At 39.2% G+C, this 27,902-nt stretch overlaps 1 protein-coding gene across 1 annotated transcript; it reads left to right on the top strand.

The window, feature by feature from the left end:
- Positions 1-30: 30 nt before the first annotated feature.
- Positions 31-27,591, top strand: CLIP4 (CAP-Gly domain containing linker protein family member 4). Its single transcript, XM_057400073.1, has 17 exons — positions 31-93; positions 193-307; positions 662-801; positions 3,800-3,939; positions 5,027-5,120; positions 5,751-5,912; positions 9,084-9,202; positions 11,272-11,508; positions 14,744-14,879; positions 16,129-16,269; positions 18,875-18,958; positions 20,737-20,877; positions 21,303-21,434; positions 23,605-23,728; positions 24,273-24,337; positions 24,982-25,054; positions 25,695-27,591. Exons 3-17 carry the CDS (start codon positions 675-677, stop codon positions 26,014-26,016), a joined length of 2,097 nt encoding a protein of 698 aa, XP_057256056.1. The 5' UTR covers positions 31-93; positions 193-307; positions 662-674; the 3' UTR covers positions 26,017-27,591.
- The last annotated feature ends 311 nt before the right edge of the window (positions 27,592-27,902 follow it).

Below are 27,902 nucleotides of genomic sequence, written 5' to 3'. Positions count from 1 at the left end.
TGGCTATTTAATCTTTCTTCTCTCTTCTAGGTTGCTCTAAGGCCGGAAAAGTTGACTGGAAACAACACTGGGGTGGAGGTTTACAACACTGTGGTAAGTAAGCTATTTCAAAAACAGGGGAGAAGCTGGGAAAGGAGCTGATATGGAATCATGAGTCCAGGAGTGAGTCACTTGGTGATGAATTGTCTGCAGCTTTGCGTGGGAAGATGAAAGAGCTGAGAATCTGAAAAGAGGAGAGAGCGGTAGCTGGTAGCATGTTCTTGCTCATGGTGAAGGAAAGGAATGTGCATGCAGATTATGAAGACAGGTACTTGATGCTTCACATTTTCATAAAGCTGCAAAACACTAATCCATTCATCATCACCCTGTGGTTGCTCATTACAGCATTACTGCAAAAGTGGAAAACTGGGGGAAGTACCATGTTTTCCATTAATAACATGCAAGTTTAGTGGTGAAGTCCAAACTAGAGGTTGACTGTCCTTGACACCACAGTCTACTAGCTTTTACTAATTCATTGTATTAGTTTGCAAGAATGTAAATCGTAGTAATAGTTTGTGCTTGCAAAAAGGAAAGATTTTGGTCTCATTGCATATTATATCATACTATGATAGCACTAATCCGAAGTATTTCTAATGAGGTTATATGTTATTTCTTTCTGAAGTGGCTTTTAGAAGATGACCATAGAGGATCTCCCAGAACCTTCCTTAGAAGGCGATTCCCTCATTGAAAGAGAAAGGTTCTTAAACTCTGAAACATCTGTTACTTTTTCTGTGGCTGCAGCACCGATGCCTTCAGACTGTGGTATGTACTTTGAACAGTAAATTTATGATCAGTAGAGAATAGATTTGAGTAATGAATTTTAAGAAAAGCTATCAACTCTGAAATTATTCTTTATTTTTAGAAAAAGCTTATCAAATGACTTCTCTGTTATTTTTGAAGGAAATGAAAGATGAAGACCCATGCTTTTTCTATTTTATTGCATCAAATTTAAATTGTAATATTCTTTTTCTTCTTACTGTTTCTTCTGCGTATGTGTGTGGTTAGATACTTTTAGTTTTTTTACATCTCGTTGTACAACTGGATATTGTGTTAAGATATAAGATTTCAGTCATTTAATATAAGTAAGTATCCACATCACATTTAAAACCTCCAGAGGTACACGTTTTCTTGTGCTTTCAGTATGTAAACAATAGACTATGGGGGTGTTTCTGTTGGAAGTGTAGATGTTTGTGGTAAGGACTGTGAAATCGGTGTTAGAATATTCTAGCAAGTGCCAAGTGATCAGCTTTCGAAATAATGTTGAATTGGCTTTTTAAATTACAGTATTTGAAGCAGGATATATAACATTTAAATGTCATGGGATGAGGATCTTCATAGACAGCTACAGTTATAATGTTTTTGAATATTGCAGATGTCAATAGCATCTATATAACTTAATAATTACTGCCTCCACCTCTAATTTTTTTCCTGCTGTGCATTGATTACAGCAGTCAACTATATTCAGGAACCATAAATATATGTAATGTTCTGTCTTTGACAGACTCCGCATTCTTGAGACCCATTTGATGAGTTAGAACAAGTTGGAAATTCAGCAGTTCAATACACTGTATTTTAGTATACAGCATGTGTCTTTACATGGTTTATCCCTTTCTCATAACCTCTCCATCCTATTCTACTCTACGTACTGCCAACATTTATTCTGTTCTGCTTTTGTATCCCTTAGAAAATTTTTTCATTTGCCCTTCTTTAAATATTTTTGTGCTGTATTATCTTCTGATAACATTGCAATATCACCGTTATCTGTCCTACTTGGTCTGTGCCTACTCACTGAATAAAAAGAATGCTTTTATAGGAGGTCACTGTCACCTGTGTAATAGTAATATTAGAGAATTTGGGTAAAGAAGGTTGAACCACCACAGAAAAAGATTCTTGTTTGTTACGTTAAGTGCATTTATTTTTCCTTAATACAGTTGTGATCAATGCATGAAAAAGGTGGAGAAAGTAATGTTTTAAATTATTTAGATGCCATTGTCTACTTTTATGGAGTTTTTTATTTTGACAGATTTTCTGTTGTATTTCTGTAATGTTTGCAAACACTGCAGCTGATCCCTGTTAAGCACTTACAGTGGTTGTTATTAATGCTTAAAGTGTTCTCAGGTGTTTTACCTTAGCATGCTGATTGTGAGTCTGCTAGAGCTGATTTCTGATACATAAGTTAGCTCAGGTTTGCAGTTAGAAACGTTCGTGGTAGGGTAAGAATCATGCATGTTGTGTAAGATTGTTAATCATATTGGTTAGGTCATAGAATCATAGAATAGTTTGAGTTAGAAGGGACCTTCAAAGGTCATCTAATCCAGTCTCCCTGCAATGAGCAGGGGCATCTTCAATTAGATCAGGTTGCTCAGTTGTCTGTTTACTTCATAGCTTTCAGCAATATGTCAGCTGTGGTTTATATGGAACTCAGATATAAATCAGTACATCTATGTCAGTGCATGGGACGTAGGTAAGAAGCACTTTTTGTGTAGTGCTGGGAGATAAGGGGTTTGGGATTTTTGTATGCTTGGTGCATGTAAGAATTCATGCTAAGTATCAGTGAAGTTGTCCTCATTTTCATTCTCGTTGAATCAAGGCAATGCAGTTAGAAGAACTGTAGGTAGCCAGGGAGCAAGGTCCATTTGTGCTTTTATCTGTTAATGGAATCTAGAAGTGTGGTATGCTGTTTCTGAGGAAAGGTGATGGTGATTGGTTCAGAGGTACTTTACACCACGCCATACACCTAGATGCTCTGTTTTACTTAACCTGCATGTCTCTTCTGAGAGCCTTCTGTCTGTGATTGATGTAAGCTGACGTTGTACATCCATTTGAATCCTTTTGAGAAGGCAATTCCCCAATGGCTACAGTGGGGGTTAAAAGTTCAGTGTTTTCCATGATTCAGTCATTTGCTGATGACAGCAGGTTCTGCTTCCGTTCCCTCTCCTAATAGCTGTTGCTATCCAGATTCTTTTACATAGTTTTCCAGAATTGGAAGAAATTCTTCAAATTTAAAATACAGTATATGTATATACATAGGCACACAGATATAAATAACATGAAATATCATGCTTTAATAACAAGGTAGTTTTCACACCTATACTTTGGGTTACCTGAAGTGACGTGAAGCTTAAAATCTAAAAAATAGGTATATTTTTCTGATCTTTGTTCCGTGGCTTAATTTTTAAAGATGTTTGTTACCTGCATCTGCCATCAGCTGGGATTGGTACATTTGTGAACTGTCTGAAGATAAGGGAGGCCATAGAACACCTACCTGATCTGTGCATGTGTTGATACTTTGGTATGTTTTATGTGAATTATGATGGAAGAAGGAGGAAAAGACATGTTTTGTAGCAAATGGAGAAATCCTGTATGCATTTAATCACTGAAGGATCAAGAGGTTTGTGTGTTCCTGGCAACAGTTTAGAATCAGCAGTCTTTGGCTAGCTTGAAGCAAGAGAAAGCTCTTATTAGCATAATCACTGCACATCTCTCTTGGTCCTTGCCTAAACTTAAAATCGGTCTTGCAGGACCATTGTATTGGTTGCTCATTCAAAGCTTTTTCAGGAGTGTAAGCAAGACCTTAGTACGAAAGGAAAAATAGACCAGATGGTAAAGAAAATGTTCTAAATAAATTCAACGTTGATTTTCCAGTGTGATCGGTAGTGACGTGCCTCTCTGCTGGTCTTTTGCCTCCGAGTTTGAAAAACGAGATGTATGTTGAAACTTAAAATTGTACCTAATGATTCCTTTTTTATTTTTTCAACAGAGTTTTCCTTCTTCGATCCCAATGATGCAGCATGTCAAGAAATACTTTTCAACCCAAAAACATCAGTTTCTGAATTGTTTGCTATCTTACGGCAGTGGGTTCCACAGGTCCAGCAGAATATTGATATTATTGGGAATGAGGTGAGGTATAAATGAAGATACTTGAATACCTTCAGTGTTAAAGAGCAGTGGTGACAGCAAATAAGAACAGTTCACTCAGAAACAGAACTAATTCTAAGTGCAGATATAGTTTCTGCCTTTTAACAAGTATATCCTGATCAGTGTCTTGTATTCCACATGCTGTCGACTTTCATGTGGAAAGAGAAAGATGCTAGATAAAAATCGAGTACATTTGGATAGATGGCAGGAACAGTGTTTCTTCTGAAAGCAGTTGTTCAGAGACCCGTGGTGTTTCAGTTACTTAGCAGTAATCTTAAACTCCAATATATGAAGTTGCAGTGAAGCCTGCATAAGGATAATGTTTCCAAGGCACCAAATTTATTAGGAACTGAAATAGATTTGCAACCTGCAGTAGCCTGCTTTCAGAAGTCACCTTGTTTCTAGTAATTCCATCCTTCTTTCTTACTGTTCTTTTGGATTGTAGACTTTTCTATAGACAGGTGGGGAGTATAGTAAATACATGAAGTTGCAGTGAAGCCTGCATAAGGATAATGTTTCCAAGGCACCAGATTTATTAGGAACTGAAATAGATTTGCAACCTGCAGTAGCCTGCTTTCAGAAGTCACCTTGTTTCTAGTAATTCCATCCTTCTTTCTTACTGTTCTTTTGGATTGTAGACTTTTCTGTAGACAGGTGGGGAGTATAGTAAAGATTCTTCCTACCATAGTAAAACTCTGGGTTTCTTTTGGGGGGAAGGATTGTTGAGAGATCAGAGAACAAAGGGAGAACGACTTCATTAACAATGTAATTTTCCTATTCTTCAGTTAGGTAGTTAACCTTTCAGCATGTGAAATTTATGTTGGAAGTAATGATATATCGAAGCTTTAAAATCTAAACAATGAAGGTTAATGATACTCATATAAAGCTATTTATTGCATTTTTGCATGTTGCTCAGTCCTTGCAGTTATAGTCTATTCTGGAAGGCTTCTTTGTCATTAACCATTAAAATGAATCCACGAGTCAATATATCTGAAATAACTTACTAAATAATACAGATGTTGGAGATATGCCAAAGCTAAAATGTGCTTGTTTTCCATTTCTCTGTCAGATCATTAAAAGGGGTTGCAATGTGAATGACAGAGATGGACTGACTGATATGACTCTCTTACATTACACTTGCAAATCAGGGGCTCATGGCATTGGTGAGTAAAGAAATGTCATTACAGATGTAAAACCCTAATTCATTCACAGAGGCTAATCCCACTGACTATTACAGAATTTTTGCTTGCAGTAGATTTTTGTTTTAGTGCCTGGTTTTGGCTCTTCTTGTGGCCTTCAGAAAAGGAGATACAGTTATGGCTGTGACATGACTTGAGTTAGTGGTAATAGGAATTGCAAACAATGGTACCAACTTAAACATACATTTAACATAGCAAAGGCTATGAGTTTTCAGAGCGAGGTGCAATCATCAGTGAAACCAGAGTATGTAGGTGACTACTGGCTGTTCCCCTGTGAGTTTGAGCTAAGTTTCTAAGTGAGGTCTGACATAGATTAGCTTTCCTGGTGTTGGCAGATCTTTTAACATAAACTTCAGCATTGTGGCCTGCAATTTACATCAGAGAGAAACAGGTGGTATTACTACATACTGTAGTAGAGATTTGAGCCCATCTTGATAAAAGGCAAAGATTTTTGCATCCTAATCCTAAAAAGAAAGGCATAGTAATTATTCTGGCATACATCTTAATGTTCAGTATGTGTTGCACATAAGCATGTGCATGTTTTTTGGGGTCAGATACATCTCTAATCCATACTTTACAAAATTAACCTTGCAGGTGATGTTGAAACTGCTGTAAAATTTGCGACGCAGCTCATTGATTTGGGTGCTGATAGCAGTTTACGCAGCCGCTGGACAAACATGAATGCTTTGCACTATGCTGCCTACTTTGATGTTCCAGAACTTATTAGTGTTATTTTGAAAAAAGCAAAGCCAAAAGGTAGGCCTTGTTACTTTAGTTTTGTGTAGTTGTCTATATTTTGTTCTGTGTTGACCCTAAGCTGGCGCGTAGCGGTGTTTTAAGTGTGGGGTTTGTTTATCCATTATACATAAATAGTTTCCAATTTCTTATTCTTTTAGTCATCCTCATAGGCTTATTTTTTTTCTTAACCTATGTTTTTTTTTTTTTTGTAGTTTAAAAAGCAGCAATGGAATAAGTACAATAAACTTGAGCTTTGTACAAGATGGTAGAAAAGCATAATAGAACAGAAATAAAACAGGGTAATTCCAAATTGTTGAGGACTAAGAGAATGTATGCAGAAAACCAAAGATGTAACTATTCTGGTAAATTCTTAGGGTTTTAGAGATTCCTTAAACATCGAGAAATATGTTTGAAATCCTGGGAGAAGGGTAAAGGAGAAGTGGGGGGTTGGTGATAGCAGGTGGCAAGCTAGTGACTTAAGCAACATTGATGGGCTCATTTTTCCCACTTGTCTATCTAGAAAATTGTGTGTAAGGAGCAGTTTGGCATAAACAAAGATAATACCTTTGGGAATGGTGATAGGAAGGATTGGTAATTCAAGCCCTCTCTATATTAATGCAAATAGAAATACAGAAATGGTTCTGACCCAGAACCATTTGTTCCTCATTCGGTCAGGATATCAAGACGAGTCAGTAGTTTTAATACGAAGATTGTACAGATGGTAATTTATTTTACTGGATACCTTTCTGATTGTGCCGTTTTGCAGAATGATTAATGCCCTTTTTTAGCTGGTTGTAGCTAAAGACTCAAAATTCTGAAAAGCTAGCAGGTTTTTGGAGTACACAAGGTTTGCTTACCAGATCCCGACTCACCATGGAGGTAATCACTAAGCAGCGCTGATAGTATTGGTATGACATACCTGAAGAGGTAACAAGCATAGGTTTGTAACACAGGACAAAGTAAGACTGCCCAGTGGTTAAGTCCACATTGCATTTCACTAGTCCCGTCTTCATAATTTGCATCAGCGGATTAGGTCTTCTTTTAGACCTCATTTGCATTTGGTGTTCCCATCTCCTCCTGTGTAGTGCCTACAGAAGAGGTGGGAATTTGCTCAGATTTCCAAGGAAACCACTCTAGCCAAATGCCTTGGCAGTTGGCAGGTCTTGAATAAGCAAATATTCCTTTTTTTTTTTAAAATCTCAGTCAAAGTATAAAATGATTTGCCCTGTGACATGAAAACAATGCATGGTCTGAACTAATAATAGGAGGAATACTCTTAGCTCTGTGCTTCATCAGGCAATTTGCAGAGAAGGGAGGACGTATGTAGAAAGCAAATACGTCTTGGATGGATCCATACTGAACTCAAGAACAAATGGTTGTTAATATATTCAGAAGTTGTTAAGATAGCGTATACTGACCCTGAGAGACCCCGTGTGAAACATCCACTACCACAGATGTTTCCTTTTGATTTACTGCTCAGCTGTTTCCTTTATGAGGCGCTGTAGCTAAATTCTTTGTACAGATTTACTCCTAAATTGTTACAACAGAGTGCTAGCTTGTTTGTACATTTTTGCAGGTTTTAAATATAAAAATTGTTAAAGGCTTAAGAATTAGCAATGTGTGGTGCCATTAGACAATGACTGTAACCCGCACGGGTTGCTAATGACAGATCATTGCTGTGTATTAATTTCCCTGAGATAGTTTGGAGGTAGATACTGGCTAAAATTTGATATATGTGTGTTTCCTTTTTGTCACCTGTACTATGCCAACTTAAACCTAAAACAAAGCTGTAAGAAGTGTTAAAAACTCCAATCAGGAGCTTGCAAACCTGAGGAAGTCGCACTAGTCTAATTAAAATAATAAAACCCCTACACATCAGTTACCCTTTAAACCAGCAGCTGTTGCTGACTCAGTAGCTAACAGTCATGATCAGTTTTTCTAAGACTGGTTCCCATGTGTGCAGAAAATACCTTCTAGATAGCCTTCTTAAACATGGAAGTTTTAATGGTTGTATACAACTACACAGCTTGTACTCGGTTTTAAGCTGGTGATGGTCTTTTGACATTTGGTATATAAAAGGTATCTTTATAAAATTCAATCTGTATTAGTATGTATAAAGTTGACATATGTTACAGACATATATGGTTATTTATCTTCTGTATATGTTAATGTTTTATTTGCCCCCCAAATATTAATTTAGTATAAACAAGTGAGGATGTTGATACAGTTTGGATATAGTTTGTTTATCACATTGTGAGAAGGGCTGGTGGTTTCTGGGCCAGAGACTGATACTGGAGAATACTGGGAGCCTGTATAACCCTGAGGTGAAATGTTTTATGTTCCTCAACTAGTTCAGGTTGGAACATTATTGCCGATATTTGTTGGCTTTTGGTTTGTGTATTAAATCAGCTGGCGTTTTTAATTCAGGGTCATATACATAATTGACTCAAAGTGACATTTCTCTTACGTGGTTTAGGAGAGGAGTCAAAGACCAAATAGACATTAGAACGCTAATCTTCTAGAACAGCAGTAACTTCATAGCAGATTGAAAGATACATTGGGAATAAGTGATGGAAATGCCTATTATGCTACATCTTTTGTAGTCAAATGCAGTGCTCCGTTTTTCAAATTATCAGTGAAATACCCTTTGGAGTGCAAGTTTTTGAAAACAAATTATGAAAATGTATAGCTCTTCACTTCCATCCTGCCCATGAGCAATTAAATTCACGTAAAGCAGAAGTATAATCATTTTCCCTTGTCCCGCTACCTGCTCACAAAGGAAACCAGCTGGTTGAAGATGCATCTCGTATTAGAATTTGACACTGAGGAGCAATAAAATAAAGAATTCTGAAACATTGATTTACATGCAAACATAAAGTTACAAACTTGTTAACCTTGGCACAGTAGATTGGACATTCTGAATTGCACCTGTTTTGCAGTTAAGTCATCAGTATTATAAGAGGAATGAAAGTAAATGCTCATCTTCCAGATTGGTTCATGGTATGAATAAGCAGATGCAGATAAGGTTGGTATTCTGTGTAGAATTACTTCTCATATGCATTTAGTGCATACATAACTGTCTGTGTAAAAATGTTAACATAAACCGTAGAAATGAATGTCCGTTCAAGGAATCTGTTGGGGGAAGTGTTCATGTAACAGACTTAACATACATGTGATGTTTGATTGCAGATGTGGATGCCACCTGTAGTGATTTTGATTTTGGAACAGCTTTGCATATTGCTGCATTTAACCTGTGTACAGGAGCTGTCAAGTGTTTACTGGAACATGGAGCAAATCCTGCCTTTAGGGTAAGGAGTTAGGTTGTAGGTTAACCAAAAGGTGAAAAAAGTACCTGAAAAAAATGGAACAATCTGTCTGGGGTTTTGCTTAGCCACAAATGTGTTACCTGGAGAGATAGTGCATGAGAAAAGGTGATTTATAACTCACTGTGGATAATTTCCTATGCTTTGTTACACTTGTGTATTGCAGTTTGTATTTTTGTGTCACAGTCTAGTTCATTAGTTAGCTTTTAAGGTGCTCTTCTATTCGTTGCTTGGATAATGAAGAAAACAGTTGTTCTGCTTGCTAACCAAATAATAGGCCTGAGTTATAATGTGTTTAGCCACAGATCTTGCAGTATATATGATATTTTTGGAAGAGCGAGAGTTAGGGTGGTGGTTTGTGTTGGTTTTGTTTTTGTTGTGGTGGTGGTCTTTTTGTAATGTAGGCAGTATCTGTTCTCCATTTTCAAATTAAGTTTTAAATGAGAAAATACAGTTGTTTTAAGTGTCCTCCAGAGTCAGGTGTCACTGATGGTCTGAAATCTGGAACGTCACTGTTCATACAGTTTGTCAGGATATTCAGTCTAGATCTCTTTAAAACCACTGGTTTTCTTCTTTGTCTCATTATTTAGTGTGCATGTGCATGTTTCAGATTCTATGGCAGCTGCGTGTTAAGAGTCGGTTGCTTCAGGGAATGCTGCTTTGTAGTTGCACAAGCATCCTGAGCTGTCAAAAGGTGGCTCCGTTCTTGAGGCGAACAGTTCAGTGTCCATGTGCTTTCTTGCCTCTGTTTTCTACCCGTCTTGTGCTGATGCAAAGATTTGTGAGGGACCTGGTGGGCTGAATTGTGGGACTGGTGTGACCGAAACCATCGCTAATGCGATGGCTAAAAACTCACAGCAAACTCCCTGCTCAACTTTAAGCCAGCTATATCCTGGTTTTAAGGAACTGGGACTTGAATGAGGCTGACTTTCACTTAAAGAATGACTGTAGGTTTTTAAGGAGAGGCTGGTGTTTAATTAATTCTTCAGTCCTGCAGTAAAGTTCTGACCAGAGGCAGTGGGTACAGTTTGCTTGTATGAGGACAGCAGAGTGTAAATGCTGAGTAAGGACTGGTATTTTTCTAGAGTTGAGACAGAGATGTTCTGGGGGCTCAGGGAAGGCTGAACTTGTAGACTTCTTTAAGGAAACAAAGCAAATACAGTCTTGCTCTTTGTCATTCACTCTTTGAGCTCCTGGGGATTTCTGAGTCCAGGAGCTTAGTTGAGTCAAATTTGGAAGACAGAGGTAATCACATTTCCACAAACTTAGTGAAACTGGCAGATGGGCACAGATCCATACTGATGTGTTCGCTGAAGAATGTGTAGGCAGAACTTGCCATTATGGCAGCCTGACAGCCCAACAGTTTACTTGCTGGCTGGCCTTGAGTTAAGGTGAGCTGGTGCTCCAAGAACTCTGGCCTCAGGTGAGTGTCAAATGGGGACATACTGGGTATCACAGTCGCTGCTCCCTGTGAATGGGGGCTGCTTGGAAAGGACTCTGACTTTAATTCATCTCTCGTGGAATAGTCTGTGTCTAAATAACCCTGAACAGTTTTACTCAAGTATTTATGTGGGATATCAACTTTGTGTATTCTGTACATGCAACATACGTTAATTCTGCCTTACATTTGGAATAAGCCTCACCAAGGAGTAAACTGTGCACAGGGTAAAAGTGAACTCTTTTGATTTTTTGGGGGGGGGAGGTGTTAGCTTTACATTATTGGCACTGCAGACCAGACTTCTTGCTTACTTTCCCAAATCTGTATTCAGGTAGACAGATACATACAGTGTTTTGTTTTTTCATGTGTTCTGAATACTAATAATGTTCTTCATATTTAGTAACTTTTGTAAATGAGGCACTGTGAATGGTAGTTTATATATCTAAGGATGTTTTGGCATCCTTATTTGAAAATGCAGATGTTTTTATAGTCATTTGTATTCTAGGAAAAATAGCTAATAAAGAAGATGAAAAACTGTCATAAACTGCTATGGTTTTGCCTGACCAGGTTTATTGTATCACAGCATTAAATCCCGTGCTACGTTATGTTTCTGCAGAATGACAAAGGGCAGATTCCAGCAGACGTGGTTCCTGATCCAGTAGATATGCCACTGGAAATGGCAGATGCAGCGGCCAGTGCAAAAGAAATCAAGCAGATACTGCTGGATGCAGTGCCTCTCTCGTGTGACATATCAAAAGCCATGATCCCAAACTACGACCATGTCACAGGCAAGGCCATGCTTCTGTCGCTTGGCCTGAAACTGGGAGATCGTGTTGTTATAGCAGGACAGAAGGTACGATGAGCAACCTTATGCTGTTATAATTTCTGGATAGTCAGTTTACTTATCCCTTTGGAGATCCTTTCAAACCTGAGAGCCTAAAACTGGAAGGTATGAACTCTGAATGGCAGTAAGGATCTGGTTACACAAAGTAGGAAGCTAAGCAGTTATGTGTTAAAGAAAGTCACTATTATGAGAAGCTGTTTTGACAGACACACACTGCATTTTGTATCTGTAAACAGGCTTTCAAGTCTTCTGTAGTACGTGAGCATGGCTCAGCTTTTATTAACGTATTTGGTGTCACATTAAAATGATGGCAAAAGTTACAGATGTGAGTCGCCCAGCTTTCAGTTACGAGTGTGCATTCATGAATTACCCTTGACAGTTTCCAGAAGGCAGTAAAAGAAAACTTCAGTTCTGCTTAGCCTCTAGTAACCCAATTTCACTGGTGCAATGCAGCTAAAATCTTGGAAGCAGCACTGTGCTAACAGAGTAGTTTTGTGGTTTTGTGGGAGAATAAGAATGAAGCCAGTACTGGCCCAGCTCGAATGCGAACAGCTTCTAAGAAGCTACCTGGCTAGGCACATCTTAGAAATACATTGGAAAAATACAACATTGATACTGCAGTTAAGCATTCACACCTTTTATTTGCTCTAATAGCAAGGGCTCTGCAATGATGTAAGAGTGCTAGAGTTCTTTTAAACCTCTCAAATATTTCTCTGGTAAATACTGAAGGCATTTGTGAGCAAAATTTTACAAGTAGCTTTACCTTCAGTAATTTTTCTAGTATAAGTTCAGATTTGTAATTGTCACTTCTGAAGTGTTGTAAAGTGAACTCCACTGAGAGGGCAAAGCAGCTTTTATTCTGGATTTCATTTGGCATACTTGAAGTTGGGTCAGCAAAGCAAAGGGATCACTAGCTATGCAGAGGGGTTTTTAACTGAAGTACGGACAGGAAGCTGCTTATTCTTTAAGAAGTTCATGGAAGGTTCTTTTACAGAAAGCCATTGCTCAGTGAAAGCAGTGAGAACGTAACTGCAAGTCAGCTGAGGCTTTATGGCAGGAAAGGGAAGAAATTAGTCCTTGTTTATCCTTCCTCCAAGTAAGGCCCATAGAACTGTAACATGGCACAGATGGATAAAGCTGCCTGGGTCTGGTTATGTGGTTTTGAATTGAATATGCTATTACAGTGTTTTTTAAGAAGTTGGTGGAAGCTGTTTTCCTGCTGCCAAAGGCTAGCAGGGCTTTCCAGCTTGCTTTTATTTTTAAGGGAGCCAAAGCTGTCATACAGCAGGTGGGAAGGAGGAATGTGACTGTGCTTTTTGGTCTTTTCCATGTTTGCTTTCCTCCCTTCCTTCCTTTGTGTGAGAGTGTGAGAGGAGCTGTTCTGCATTACTCCCACATTGCTTCCCGCCCACTTTCCCCAGTTGTCTGAATGGAGAAGTTGATCTCAGCCCTGTCTTCCCCACCCCCTGGATGTTCATAACTGTGTGCAGGGTGGAGCAAGAGTGAGAACAGGATGATGACAATTACACCCCATTCTTAACCTCCTCTTAGGTCAGTCTTAATTTCCAGAATATGGAAGCTGGGATTGAAGGCACTGGAATGGCAGCATTTTTATGAACAGTATTTATGGATTCCTGTTCTCTTCCCTGCTTCTGCAGGCTCCTGGTATATCAGCTTTAATGAATCTGGAAAGCCAAGCAGTGGATGCCTGAGGGAAAATGGATTCCTCTCTTGATTCCTGCTGTGGCTGTCATTGTAGTATCCTTACAGGGTAGGAAGCTGTGTAAGCAGGTGTTCACTGGTTACAGTGAACATGACTTGGGGTCCCCCGGCTTCATTGGTTCCTTCTGTGCTAGATTACATGTTAGCTGAATGGACACTTCATGAAATGTGAGTGCAGGGAAACTAGTAGCTGGGAGAAAACTCTTTTCCCATTCTTGCTGTCCTCTGTTCCTTCCTTGCAAAAGTCCTAGGATTCATGCAAAATTGGAGCCTCAGTGTTGCCATTTCAGTCTCCCATTTAAGACGCCTGCTTGTCTCTCCTGTCTGCTCAGTAAGTGCCCTTTGGCTGGTGCCTGGAGAATGGAGGAATCTGTGTGCTGCGTGGCCAAGCTTCCTCTGGCTGAATTTGATCTCTTGGTTAGTAGCTAAAAAGTCTGGGTCCAGATTAGTGTGATGTACCTGCCTATAACTCAAGTTTAAAGGAAATCTTCAGCATTAAAGAGGAGCAGGCTCTGGATCACATTTGTTTCTTTATAGAACATTAAGAAAGAGTAGCTGGAAGGTTTTACAGTAAAGAAAAAGTTCGTCTGTTTACCCTCTGAGTGCTGGTTTTGACCGTGAAGTCTGGTAGAAGACTGAAGTAGAAAATAAACTAATAGTATTAAGGTCACAAAACTGAGCAACTGAAAGATCAAAGGTTTTTAGTACTAAAGGTAATTTAAAAATCAAGCATAAAAATGAATTTAAATCAGTGTTAAATGCATCTCTGTTAGTTATTCCTCCCCTGATTGGTTGAAGTGTGTGAGCTTATAATGTGTATTTGTGGAGGCTGAGGTCCACCAACAAGACTGGTCTGTCTTGATATTCTTGGTATACTTACCTGTTCAGAGTATGTACTACAGTATATACTGAAACAACAACGTGTTTAAAACATTTGCTGGCTTTTGAATATTGTTTAATCATAAGGAGGGAATAAAAGACTTTGGAATCTTTTCCAAAGAAAAAATTTGCTCTGAAGTTTACCCTTGAACCTTCGCAACATATATAAAAATATATATATACTTACATGTATTTATTTGTATACACACACATACATTTGTAGATCTTTTAATTTAGCATTGCCATGGAATCTCCAGTTCAGCAAGGTATCTAGCCATGATTCTGGAATTATTGTTGTGGAAGACACTGGGAGTAAAACTTCTCATTAGGCATATACTCCTGTACATTGCTGACTTGGAGTTGTGGTTCTTCCTGTCTTGTGCTTGTTTGTTGTGAGATCTATCAATAAGCACTGCTTTTCTTGAATGCAAAATATACCCAGGAGGATTAAGATGTCTTGGAGGATGCATTGGCTGGCATGGAAAGATAGGCATGGCAGTAATCAAGGTAGATCATGACGTTTGTATTTCATTGTTCTGATCAAAAGCTTGGAGATGACTTGCTTTCTCCTTCATAATCTGTACTATATTCTCATGAATACTTGTGTAACAAAGTCATTCTGTGTTGGTGCTTTTTGTATTAGGTTGGTACATTAAGATTTTGTGGCACGACGGAATTTGCCAGTGGCCAGTGGGCTGGCATAGAACTGGATGAACCAGAAGGAAAGAACAACGGAAGTGTTGGAAAAGTCCAGTACTTCAAGTGTGCACCGAAACATGGTACAGCCTTTAATTCTTCCTTAATTTTAAAAGTAATTTTGGAAGAGATGAACTTTCTGGGAGAATAAAATGATAACAGATTCTGTTGCTTTTCTTTGTAGTGCTTTCGTTGTTTGATTTTATTCTTTAACTGTTCCTAGTGGTTGTCTGCAGCTATCTGCAAAACCACTGAAACAGCCAAGCAGTCAACATTTCTAGTTAGTTCTGGTTATTTCCTTGAAATGGTGACAAAATATTTCCTGGTTTTCCACCTATCTTATTGAAAGTGTTTGTGTTGCAGCAATAATGGCCACAGTTTTTTACCTGCTTTGCCTTCCTTTTTAAGAGATGCACACTTATAATAGTTTCCTAACATTCAGCTTGAGGTATTTTAATTGCTGTTTCATGGACACTCATGATATACAAAGCCTTGTGTTTTGTAACAGCAGAGACTGAATGTTACTCTTAGGACAAAAAGGAGATTCTAATTGATAGTTTTACTGACTTCCTGAATTACTCTGTCATTAAGCCTTTTGGTTTCACCGTTGTCCTGGTTTAAAACCAGTCAGACAGCTTGTTCACTCACTCTCCCCCTTTCCTCCCTCTTTCTTTCCTTCCCCCCTCACCCCTTCCCTGCTCCTGGAGGGATGGGGAAGAGAATCGAAAGAATGTAACTCCCACAGGTTGAGATAAGAACAGTCCAGTAACTAAGGTGTAACACAAACCACTGCTGCTACTACCAATGATAATAATGATAAGAGAAAATAACAAGGGGAGAGAATACGATACCACCCACTGAAACGAGCCTGACCCAGAAGCTCCCGTGCCCTCCCAGTTACCTCCCTGGGCATGACGTGCTGTGGTATGGAATACCTCTTTGGTCAGTTTGGGTCAGGTGTCCTGTCTGCTTCCTCCCGGCTTCCCCTCCTCCCTGGCAGAGCATGAGGCTCACAAAGTCCTTGGCCAGAGTAAACATTACTGCACAACAACTAAAAACATCGGTGTTATCAGTACTGTTCTCAGGCTGGAAGCCAAAAACACAGCGCTGCATCAGCTACTGAGAAGGAGAAAAAATGACTGCTACTGCTGAACCCAGGACAACTGTCCATTTGAGCTGGTCCTTCCTACCCTACAAGTGCTTTGGCAGCACAGCAAGCTGTGACTGTGGCTGATAAAAACCCCTGTATTAACTGATGTCAGAGTGAGCAGCCAGTGAGTTTTATTAGTATTACCCCTGGCTTTGTTTTGACACATACAATTTTCTCTCCAGGTATCTTTGCACCTCTTTCTAAGATAAGCAAGGCTTCTGATCACAGAAGAAGCTCTTTAAGAAGTTCCTCTGTGCGGTCTTCACCTTTGGTCAAATCCAAGAAAATAGATGTGACGCACATAACTTCCAAAGTGAATTCTGGTGAGTATTTTCTTCTAAGTTGAGACAGGATAGAGGGATACTAATCCTCAGGAATTAGCACTAATCCTGTAAGTCTTGGTATTAAAATACTTGTTTGGATTTAGTTCATCACCTGGGATGAAAAGGAGATGTTTACTAACTACGTGTTCTCATTATCAGAAGTTCACTAGCCTGTAAACTGGTACTGGAAGGATGTTGTGTGTAGCTGTTTAGTGATTATAGTGATCCGATGTACTATGACAGGTTATAGTCTTCGCATACTCTATTTAAAATAGTCCACATTTGTTTGCGAGCCATTAAAGTAATTTCTGATTGCCTGTGGGATCAGTTACATGTCTGTGCTTTATGCGATTCCATTAACTAAGATCTTCTTCCCCGGGTAACTTGAAACATCTCACTGAAATCAGTGAAAATCTAGAAACTGATCTATATACACCTTTAGGAAGAGAAATTGAAGAAATTTAATTTTTCTGGCAAAATGATCAAGGAACTACTTATCTGATTGTGTTCTATCTGCTAATTAAATTATCTGAGTAAAACCAGAGGCAAATTAGAAAAAGGATGCCCTTGTAATAAGGCCTCAGTCTTCTGATTGGAGTTAAAAGCTCAGCCCTTGGCTCTGCTTCAGTTGTTTAGTAATTTACTCAAATTAACTTGATTATCTGTGTAACTTCTGTCCCTGTGAAATAAGGATGAGGCATCTTTTCTGCCTGTCTGGGCTCCAAGGTGTTTGGAGTACAGACTTCTTGCTGTGTACAGTGCCCACCATGCATAATCTGGCCCTGTGTCTGCCTGGCTACATAATGATGTCATTAAATGTATTACATTAGCATTTCTTTTGCCTTTTGGACCCTCTGTAGGTGACTCATACTGAGGCAGCAGAGCTTGAGGGGTAGAAGGTATGCATACATTCTCACTGAATTTACTCAAGGCCCCTAAAACACCCCATACCAGTAATGCACAGGGGACTGAAACAGTGTGCAGGGCTGGTGGAAAAGAGGCATTTTGGCAGCATTTTGGATGACTTACGTAACGCTGCTCTACACAGATTGAGGGGGAAGTAAGCTTTAGCTCTGTGTATTTACAACAACCACAAGATGTAAGCTATTTATAAATGGACATCTTGCATAAAAAGCTCCGGGAATAATCGGTTTGTTAGGAGTATTGCTCAGAGCAGATCTAAGCTGACTTTTTCTGTTAAGTATTCTTCAGTGTTTGATTCAGTTTGTTGTGAACTGTTTGTAATCCATTACACTGTAGTGAAAGTACTGTTTCCTTTGTCACGGACTGTGTTCTGCTTTAGTCATAAGCCACCTTTTTCTGCACCCTAAAGGTGCGTTTGTGCCTTTGTAAATTCTAAACATTTGATACTTTGCTTCAGGTAAGAATCAGAGTGAGGTATGTATCATCTGCCCAGCAGAGTTTACATCCACTAACAGTAATCTGGAGGCTGGTGTTCTTGAATTCAAAGGTCCATTAGAATTAATGTGCTCAGCTAATTCATGGGCTGGAGTGGGAGGATAGAGCTGCAGAGGCAGAAGTGTGTTTTGCAGTGTTTATGTGGCAGATTACATTTCTTTCTTTTAAACTTCATCTCTGCAATACACTGGTATGTAAGGATCCAAGAAAAATGAGCATGCTTTGTGTAGCTGTGGGTACTAGCTGCAAAGGGTAAATAAAATACAGCATGGAGATTTTCCAATTTGGTTTGTTTCTGCTGGCTTTGAGTAACCCATTGGATTGATGACAACAGGTCTTCTTCAAGTTTCTAGGAAAAGGATTACTGTGATCAAATTGAGAAATGTGTTCTCAGTCCCAACCAGTAGGGTCTTGATCTGATGCCTTAGTGGCTAAACCATAACGTTTAAGAAAATACAGTACATCTGCAAGCTACTTCAGTCCCTGTAGCTGAATTAAGCTGAAAGATGTAGTTAAATAAGGATGACATGATTTATTTCTTTTATCCCTTCCATGACAGGGAGGGGGTAAACCATAGATAACTTGTTCTTCATTGAATGAGGGTAGGAAACTGTCATGAATGCAGAATGGCTGTTCGCTGGCATAACTTCTGTGGCTGTTCTAGTTCATATCACAACACTGTTGCTCCTTAGGCTTTTAAAAAATCTTACTGCCATGCTTGTTACTTGTAGGCTAAATAAAGATGTGGTCTCAAATCACCCTCTCAAAAGCTTTATGGGTAATCTTTAATGCAGAAATGGTGAAATTAATCCTAGTGAATAGTAGGCGTTAGGGATCATAAAAGTGAATGTTGTGTATATAACAGATGTTAAGTGTTTGAAAGATTTAAATAAAACTCCTTCAATAGAAACATTAATATTTTGCAGACAATTTGGTTATTGTTTGGCAAGATGGCTTGGACTGTTTTAATGTGTTGAGGGGTTTAACATCTGTGCTTATCCATCAAAACAATTCTGCAGCCTTGTTTACCCATTTATCAAGAGTCTAAGGAACTGTACAGGTGTATCTGTTTTATCCCTGCATTTAATCTGCAAATGTGTCAGACTGCTTTCAAACATGACTTTCCTGAAAAGAGTGGTGTTCTTTGTTGGATGTATGCATTTAATTGTCCATGTTCTTTCTATAGGCCTAAACATGGTGAAAAAAGAGGGTGCTTTGGAAAGCAACTTCATGACTCCTCACAGGGGAAAACCTGTACCTGCAAAAGATGGTAACTAAATATTCTTGTCTCTTTTAACATCTTGAGGAAAATGTTTGGTTTAAGGCAGAAGAGGCATTACTGCTGCCTTACCTCTGTAGAACTCCTGTGTTGACAGTATGGAAAGTGCCTTGCCTGTCTGTATTTAAGTCCCAGGCAGGCAGTACACAGTTTAGTTGGAGCAAGTGAAATTGGTGTGGCTGCTCCCTGGCATTTTGTGTTGGTTTGGGAACAGCTTCTATCCAAATACATGGACAAGAATATAGACAATAAAGCTGGAAGCTGTCTGTTGGTAAGTGATCTGAGAGAGGAGCTCCAGAGTTACTTTCTTAGGTTTCTGAGGAAGACCTTTTGTCCTGTATTGTCACTGCTTAGATTTTAATAAATAACTTTGCATGTGTTCTGTGGCAGTTTTTATTCTCTCCCATATCATATGTTCAAGCTTGTATAATCAAGTGTTGCCATCTAACAGCACTTGAGTCTTGGCATCGTGTCACAGAAGACTCCTAATAACAGGCTTCAAATATGAAACTTGAAACTAGCTCTTTAAAAAGTTCCTGTTACATATGAATCATGCCGTGCAATTACCTAGTTCCAGCACAGGATAGTGACTTCTACTGTGTCAGTATTTTGTTTGCTGAACTTTAAACATAAAAGGACCTCACTCTTTTCTTTAACAAACTGTAAAAATGGGGTCTCCTTTGAGGTTATTTATTGTGTTGGTAAAAGCAGTATTTCCTTGAAATAATTTGAATTGTGAATTTGAGTATATCTTCTTTGAAGAAAAGCATCTTTGTATATCCTCCGTCAGTGTACAGTTGCAAGGAGGGGACTTGCGAAGGAGGCTAGTGTAAGGTACTTACGTGCTGTCCTGTGTGATACTTTTTCAGAAGCAAGCTAGGGTTTGTGTAGAGAGAGGTTTCCAGCACTGCTTGTATGATCATGGAGGGCACTTAGTGGCACCACAATAACTGGGCGGTATAAGACATGACTTAGGAGAAGTTAAATTATATTGAACATGCTAACCCTGTGCTGAGATCAAGATGCCTGGCAAAAACTAATGAATTAAGCCTCCTGGAATTCTGGAAAGTTCAATTAATAAGATGATCTTAATTTTTCACACTGAGAAGCAAACATGTCTTGCTGTACCCTGCCTCATTTTGGGCAGAAGGGGTAGGAAAGGGAAGATCTGGGAAAGCCTTGAAAAGGAATCGTAGAATCATGGGAGGAAAGCCAGTCATAAGTCTTACCTGGACAGTTGAGACATCGGGGTTTGCGAATGCAGATAAACGTGATTTATCTCCCATTCTTACTTTATAGTGCAGATTTTAATATTAATACAGCGTGTAATGGAATCTAGTAGGCTCTAATACAGGCAATAATTCACTCACGTAGTATCACCTTTCTTCCACTCTCATCAAATCTTTCATAGGCTGGATGCTGGCAGTGCGGTGGAATGATCTCTCTACTAAGTAAGGCTCCCATAATTTAATTAAAATATACTTGGGGTTGTTTAGAAGAACTTTCACGGAGTAATAGTGAAGGGGCTTTTGGAGACCTCTTCTAACACTTGTCCATCACCTTAGTCCCAAGGCAGGAGCAGACACACCTGTGCCATTCCTGACAGGAGTCTGTGGAACTGCTGCTTAACAACTTCTAAGTTTGGCTGTTTGTATTCTGCCCACTGTGGAGAGCAGCTAACTTCCTTCTTACGGAAGCTTTCCCTTCTGTTTAATCTGTCCTTTTCTGACTCTGCCCTCTAATAGACTATTTCCGTTTACATCATTTAGGTTTTCCTGGGTACACCAGCTCTTCCTCTTCCACTACCTCCTTGGAAGGCAAACGGAATTACTCCAAGAAGAGGAACTTGACTGGCAGCAGTAAGAAGGCAGTGACCCGAGTGTCTTCTGCCTCATCTAAAATCAGTGCAGGTATGGTCTGTAGATACTGAGGTGTGTTTTCACAGGCGGGGTTTACTGCTGTACACGGTGCTTGTGCACAACTGCCTGTGCTGGTTCAGACACCGAGATGGTTCAAGACAGACGCTTGGGAAGTAGTTTAACCATAAACTTAACTTCCTAAAACATTTTTAAGCACATCTTCAAGGGGAAAAAAGTGTTCTCATAGTTGGTCACTGTACCTTTCAGCTGCAGAGAAAGGGCTGCAGTCCACAGCTGTCACACTGAAGCAAAGCAATGCTTTTGTGTAAGCAAAATCTGTGGTGTGATGCCATGTGTTCAAGGTACACTGTGTTAAGATGGGTACTCTGCTTACCCGTTGGCTCACTATTGAAGACTTCCTTAATTTTAAAGATACTGTGTCGCTAATTTGTTTATCTTGTTCTTCTGTTGACCAGGGTTCTATAGTTCTCCAGCTACAAGGAAAAATGCTTTTGGTGAAGGAGAAATTCAGGTTGGAGACAGAGTCCTGGTGGTAGGACAGAGAACAGGCATCGTTAGATTTTGTGGGATGACAAAATTCGCACCAGGTATTTGCAAAGCTCTTTGTGTATGTTGTAGAATCAGGATGGGATGGCTTAAATGTGAACATTGAGAGAACTCCACCTTTTTCCTCCCTCAAAAAAAAAAAAAAAAATAATCCAAATTTACTGATTTGTTTCAGTGTTCTTCCTCTCCTGCATTTCACTGCATATTTTTACTTCAATGCAACTGCCAGAAAATACTGGTTGAAAGGGTGACTTTTACTTGTCTCTAAACCAGCTTACTTAGGAGCAGTATTTTGATGTTGAACTAGTAAGCATTGTTACAGAGCTTTCTGAAAAGCCTCTGTTTAGTCTCCAAAGTGGGATACAGTTTATTGAGATCACATGACTTTACTCCTTACTTCTTGTAGTACGCCTTTTAACACAGCTCATCTCTTGCAGTACTGGTACTCTTACCATGTCATACATGTGTGTTGTTCTGACCTTTGCATCTTTAAGAAGGGAATTGTGAACATTTAAGTCTTAACTAACAAACCTTTAGGTCACAGGACGATGACAAGTTCAAGCATCTCAAAAAGCCCTAAATCCTACCATCATTTTCTAATCCTTCTCCCTTTCAGCTCCTCCCACCGTTCCCCTGCTATAAACCACTCTGCAAATGAAGCCAGGTGTTTTCAGAATTGTTCTAAATTCTAGAAACTGTTTTCTGAATTCTGTTTCTTGTAACCGTACTCTATAATGTTTATGACCTTACCTATAACCATCTTACTGCAAGGGCACTGCAAAACCAGTTGGTCAGTGCTGGTGCTAGTACCTAGTTTAAATGAGGTCCATTTGACTGGTACGTGAGCAGCAATACTCCATCGCGACACTCGGTGGCATCAATACTTCACAAAGAAACAGCGAGAACGGCAGAATGGGAGACTGGGGCTCAAGCTCTGTACATGGGTTGTTCCTTCTCGCCCCTTTCCCCCAGTTTTGCTATAGGCAGTCGTGGCTTAAGCTACTGTGATTAACTGATCCTGCTCTTTGGTGTGATGGCTCCAACCTTTGCATTGCTGCTTACAAAATAAACAATGAGGACTGGTTGTCCAAATACACTGTAAGTGTAAACAAGTGTAAGAAAGCTGCTCAACAGCCTCCTCCTGCTTGCTCTGCTTCAAAGTGGGGAACAGTTCTTTATTTTTTGAGAAAAGATGGTATTGTAAGGAGCGAGGGTGGAAAGGTGCCAAATCCTCACCATTTGCAGACTCATTTATGTAAAAGGTAACAGGTGCATTTTTAGGTATTTCTATTTTAATGAGTATTAAAGCTCTGGCAGTTACCCAGACTTTTATTTCATTTGCTGCAGTGCAGATCTTTCTTTAATTCTGAAAACAGGAGGGGGGGAGAACTCCTGACGTACCGAGCCCTTCTAATTCATAAGATGTCATTCCCAAGTTTCTTGAGCTGATAATTAGAATTACCTTTTTATCCAGTGCCTTAGTACCAAGTGACTTGAATTAAATTTTGAATCTTTTGGGGCTGGATAGCATAAGGACGAGTAATGGAGTATGAAATTTAGCACCCTTATGTAATTAGCTCCCATTTATCACAGGTTATGAATGATCAAGCCTATTAACATCTTGATGCCTGTTCAGTGTCGGGTAAGAGATGAATTGCCGGCCACTCCCGATTCTTCCACCCTTCTCTCAATATCACACAGCCAGCCTTGCAATTTGTATTAATTATAACTTGCTAGATGGAGTAGAGAAATGAATTAATATCAAAACTTTAATTTTACTGTTGATGATCTCAGATGAGGCATAAACCATGTGGTCATAAGGCTGAAGAGAGAAACCTGAACCACCACTGCTCTTCATTCCTGACTCCTCTTCATCAAATAGCCACTGTTAAATTCAGTAACATTCTGTTTGGTTTCAGTGTATATATATATAAACAGGTTTACCTTTTCTGTATTAATTAAAATATCAATAACTTCCATGAAAGCATATAGAAATATCATCAAGATAATAATCTTTAGATTTATTCTGCTATATGTTTTTGTATAGTTACATAGTTACTTATATATATTTAGTATTATGATTTAGACAGTTTCTAACTAGAAACTGTTTTCCTTGATGTGGCCGAATCCCAACTGTAGCAGCTGTCTGTATGAAGTAAAGCCTGTGGTGTTTTGTTCAAAATACCATGATTTTACTGTTTTGAAATGCAGGATTCTGGTGTGGAATTGAATTGGACAAGCCTCATGGGAAGAATGATGGTTCCGTTGGAGGCATCCAGTACTTCAGTTGCCTTCCCAGGCATGGTATATTTGCACCACCATCTCGTGTACAGAGGTAAGCACTGAAGCTGGTTTCATGTTTGTTGCCAAATGCTTTCTTAATGCATTTCTGGCAGGAAACAAAGTTTTACCCCAGATATGACAGAAATATTTTCTTCTGCTAATGGAACTTCATAACCTCCATTAAAAACCTGACGAGTTTTAGATCAGCTCTTTGGAAGCAAGAGCTTGAATTTGAAATGCAGCCCCCCAAGAACACCTGAGGAGTATTGTGCTCTGTGTTTAGTATTTGTATCTAGTTGACCTGCCAGATGTTTTCTTGCCTTTTTTTTCCCTGAACACCCTGCTCAGGCAAACTGTTGAAGAACTCCCCTCAAAATTATACATGCTCACTTGTGGAGTAAAAGGCAAATGATTCAAACTAGTTTGCTCTGGACACTGTTATGTACTGGCCCGATTACAGCTGAAATGTTTGTGGCTCTTGGGAGCAGATGGAGAAGGGAAAGAATCAGCATTTAACTCACATTACAAGAATGCCAGCAGTAGCTTTGTTCAGATTTGAGTTGAAATGACTTCTTTGTTGTGCTATTGCTTTTCAGGCTAACGGGTTCTCTGGATTCTCTCTCGGAGACTTCGTTGAATAAAATAAATCGCACTTTTCCAGGTAGGAGTGTAAGAAAGACACTGTGATTTGGCTTAGGTAGCCTACTGCAGGCTGCTGTTCACCTACTGCAGAAAGCCACCTTCTCACATAGATTTTCAAGCGCCAGTTTGTCCTGTCCCTCCTTAAATATGTAGCCTGCAGAATGAACTGTTATTAGTTGTTTCTAACCCATATACTGGCAGAAATAATAGTGTCAGAGTTAAGATACTCTTTCCTTATTGCTGTATTGTGTTCTAATTAGTGTTAACCATAAACTGAACCTGCTCCTTAATCTAAATTGAGATTATTGAACAGATTGGTGTAGGCGGGAGCTGTATGACATTTGTGAGATATTTGAAGTAGTTGTTTTTCTTTTTCCTTATCTAAGCTATTTGTAAAAGGCTGCTTCACATTACCCTTGTTGATTTTGTTTCATTTCTGTCTTTGCAAGTCTGAACACGTTTGAACATGTTACGGACTCTTAGCTTCATGAGACATTGCATCACTATTTTCAAATGAGAAGGCAGAATGTGAAGCAAAGGAAGTAGTGTAAAAGAAAACATGAAGAATAGGAGCTCAGAAAGAGCTGGTTTTGGTTGTTGGGTTGGTTTGTTTGTTTTTTATTCTGAAGAAGTCCTACGCAGCTTATTAACCTTTCCACTTAGGCTTTAGGCGCAGTCTGAGCACCACTTCTGCATCTTCACAGAAGGAGGTAAACAGAAGAAACTCCTTTGTTAGGTGAGTGAGTGTTTTGAGTTTAAAATGTTTGGGTGAGCTGCCTGTTAGCTTTATTGTGTCTTGTTCAAAAGAAAATCTTCATGATGTGTAGTATCTAGACCTCTACGTTAATTTTTTTTCCCTTCCAAAGTGAAGCAGTAGTAGACTGTTTCTCTGAGGGTATCCTGGAGTAGAATCCTTGAATTCAGGTTGCCATTAGAATTGTTTTCCAGTCATTCATCACTGTGTATTTTCTAAATCTCTGTATTTTCACACAGCTGGGTGAAGTTCAGAGGGTCTTGTGAAAGGACTTCACTTTGTCCTGGGGTCATCTGCTTGCATGTTGAAAGTTGTTTTAGCTAAGTGATTTCAAGCCCCAAATAAAATGTTTTGTGCTTCTTGATTTACCACTCCTATCACCTGTGGTTAGAATTGTCAGTCCTGGTTATCAGGAGAAAGGAACTTGGATTTTCCAGGTATTTCAGAGTGCCATGTGTACAAGCCTGGTAATGTTATTACATGTTTTATTTGAGACATGAGACCAAACCCTATTTTTTAAAAAAAACGAGTTGATTTTTCCCTCCCCCTGTCACTTCACTGAATTACAGCTTTGCCCTGGATGTTTCATAGAAAACGACTTCTGTTTTCTTTTCCTATCTAGATCCAAGAGCTCTGTGTTACGGCACAGCTGGAGCAGCACCACTCCAGCTAACACTGAGGGACCAGTGAAGCTGCATGAAGGCTCCCAGGTCCTTCTGACCAGCTCCAACGAAATGGGGACTATCAGGTACATCGGCCCTGCAGACTTTGCACCTGGGATATGGCTTGGACTGGAACTCAGAAGCGCCAAGGGAAAAAATGATGGCTCTGTGGGGGAGAAGCGCTACTTCACCTGTAAGCTGAACCACGGTGTTTTGGTTCGACCTAGCAGAGTAACCTATCGTGGGATTAATGGGGCGAAACTTGTAGATGATATCTGCTGAGCCAAAATGTGCTCATACAATAGGAAATATGTATTTTAAAGCACACAAGAACCCCATCTAGAATGCAAACTTATTTTTAAATTATTAAATCTGAATTTGCATTTTACATATATATTAGCATATATATGTATATATAATATATTTTTATAGATATATAAAAATAGAGATTTTTAAAAGTCACATTAAGAAGTAAAACCACTATCGTGTTTCTCTTACTGAAACAGCCCTTGCTTGGGAAGGGTATTGCAAAAGTGTCTTGGGTGTGAGATGCTGTATTGTTGAGTAACGTTCCAGTATGTCCAGCATTCTCTAATGTTGCATTCATGAATCACTTACTGATTCAAGCAGTATTTAAATGATGTTCCTCTGCCTGGTTATGAACTGATGATGCTTCTCACAGAGGAGGTGGTGAATGAATGCCATTAGTTTGGGTACCAGGGACTTTGCCAGTTCCAGTACCAGTTGCTAGCAATAAGAAAGCAAAAAGGATGAGACCCCTTTTTCAAGCAGTTGTGAAGTATTTTTACATTTTCCCATTCAGATGCCTCCTCTTTTTCCCCCTCTTATTCTCGCCTCCAGAACACAAAAGGGCTGATTTGTGGTTAACTTTGTGAACAACAGCAGTAAAACAAAATGCCTTTAAAAAGCACAAATATGCTGCATGTCAGGCTGTATGGTAAAAAGCACTTTCTGCTGTATGCATTTGTAGAAGGAGCAATGTATAAGAAGCACTCTTTAAAATAATGCACTTTGCACTCTCCTGGAGAGCTTTCCCTCAGTTTTGAAGTATTTTCCCTTTCGTGTGCTGCAAGCTGCAAGTACCAGGTTTTAAATGCAGATAAACCTGTACTTTACTTAACATTACTTAATAGCCTCATCATAAATACGAAGTCTGTATAAATACAGCATGGTAGTTCCTGCCAGAGGTATGGATTATATGCAGGGTCTTCAAGCAAGCTATTAACATGATTTGATTTATTTGTGATACATTTCTTTTGGAACAGTTTGCAGTAGAAATTTATTGTAGAGGCTCGTGATAAATTAAGGACGGTTTTAGTGTGTTGTAACATGCCTCGATGTGAATTATTTGCATATCAGCCTTTTAAAACAGATAGATAATGTTTTGTCCATATTTTAAACATACCATGTATTTTAATTGCTCAGCATATGTAAATGTTACCTTAGCAGGATGGCTTTGCGTTTCAGAACAGTCATGTTGTTCTTAAGTGATCTGCTTGCTCTTACCTACTTGAAGAATCATAGAATAGTTAGGGTGAGTCAGGAAGAAGTGACACTTTAAATTACATCATAATATCCTATTTTTAGACAGAATTCTGCTGCTACCAACTTCTTTTAAGTAACTGCTGTAGCTATTTTTCCTGACCTGTATTTAAAATAGTGCATATTGTATTCTAACTTATGGGAATTTTTAATTGAATATAAAAGCTGTACATTTTTAAATGTAAAAAAATTAATGCTTTATATTTGAAGATGCAGATATTCAGTGATGTGCTGAACTTTATGTTGTCCAATACCTGTTTCTTGCCGGTCTCAGTAAAACGAAACCCTGGTGAGCAGTGTGGCAAAAAGCATTTTTCTTAGGTCACTGCAGAACGTACGTACTCTCATGTCTGGTCTTAGGTACAAGTTATGGTAACAGGACACAGCATGGAACAGGAGCTGTGGAATATAACCCAGAAGTGTTTCGTCTATCTCCCAGCTTGCTCATGGAGGCCACCAGTTGTCAAACACAGCGTCAGTGGCCTGGTCTAGCAAAAACTGCAGGACTTAATCGATTGAATCCTCACAGGTAGAGAAGATGGCATGGATCCCATCTGAGCATTAGTGTAGCGTGCTTTTCCCTTCAGTTTCAGCAGCTGCTAGCT

The sequence above is a fragment of the Pezoporus wallicus genome, unplaced genomic scaffold, assembly GCF_028554395.1.
Source record: "Pezoporus wallicus isolate ANWC-B61680 ecotype Strahan unplaced genomic scaffold, APGP_CSIRO_Pwel_v1 contig_7339, whole genome shotgun sequence".
Classification (NCBI taxonomy): Eukaryota; Metazoa; Chordata; class Aves; order Psittaciformes; family Psittacidae; genus Pezoporus; species Pezoporus wallicus.
Note: the sequence above shows the minus strand (reverse complement) of the source record. Positions and strands in the feature narration are given on the sequence as shown.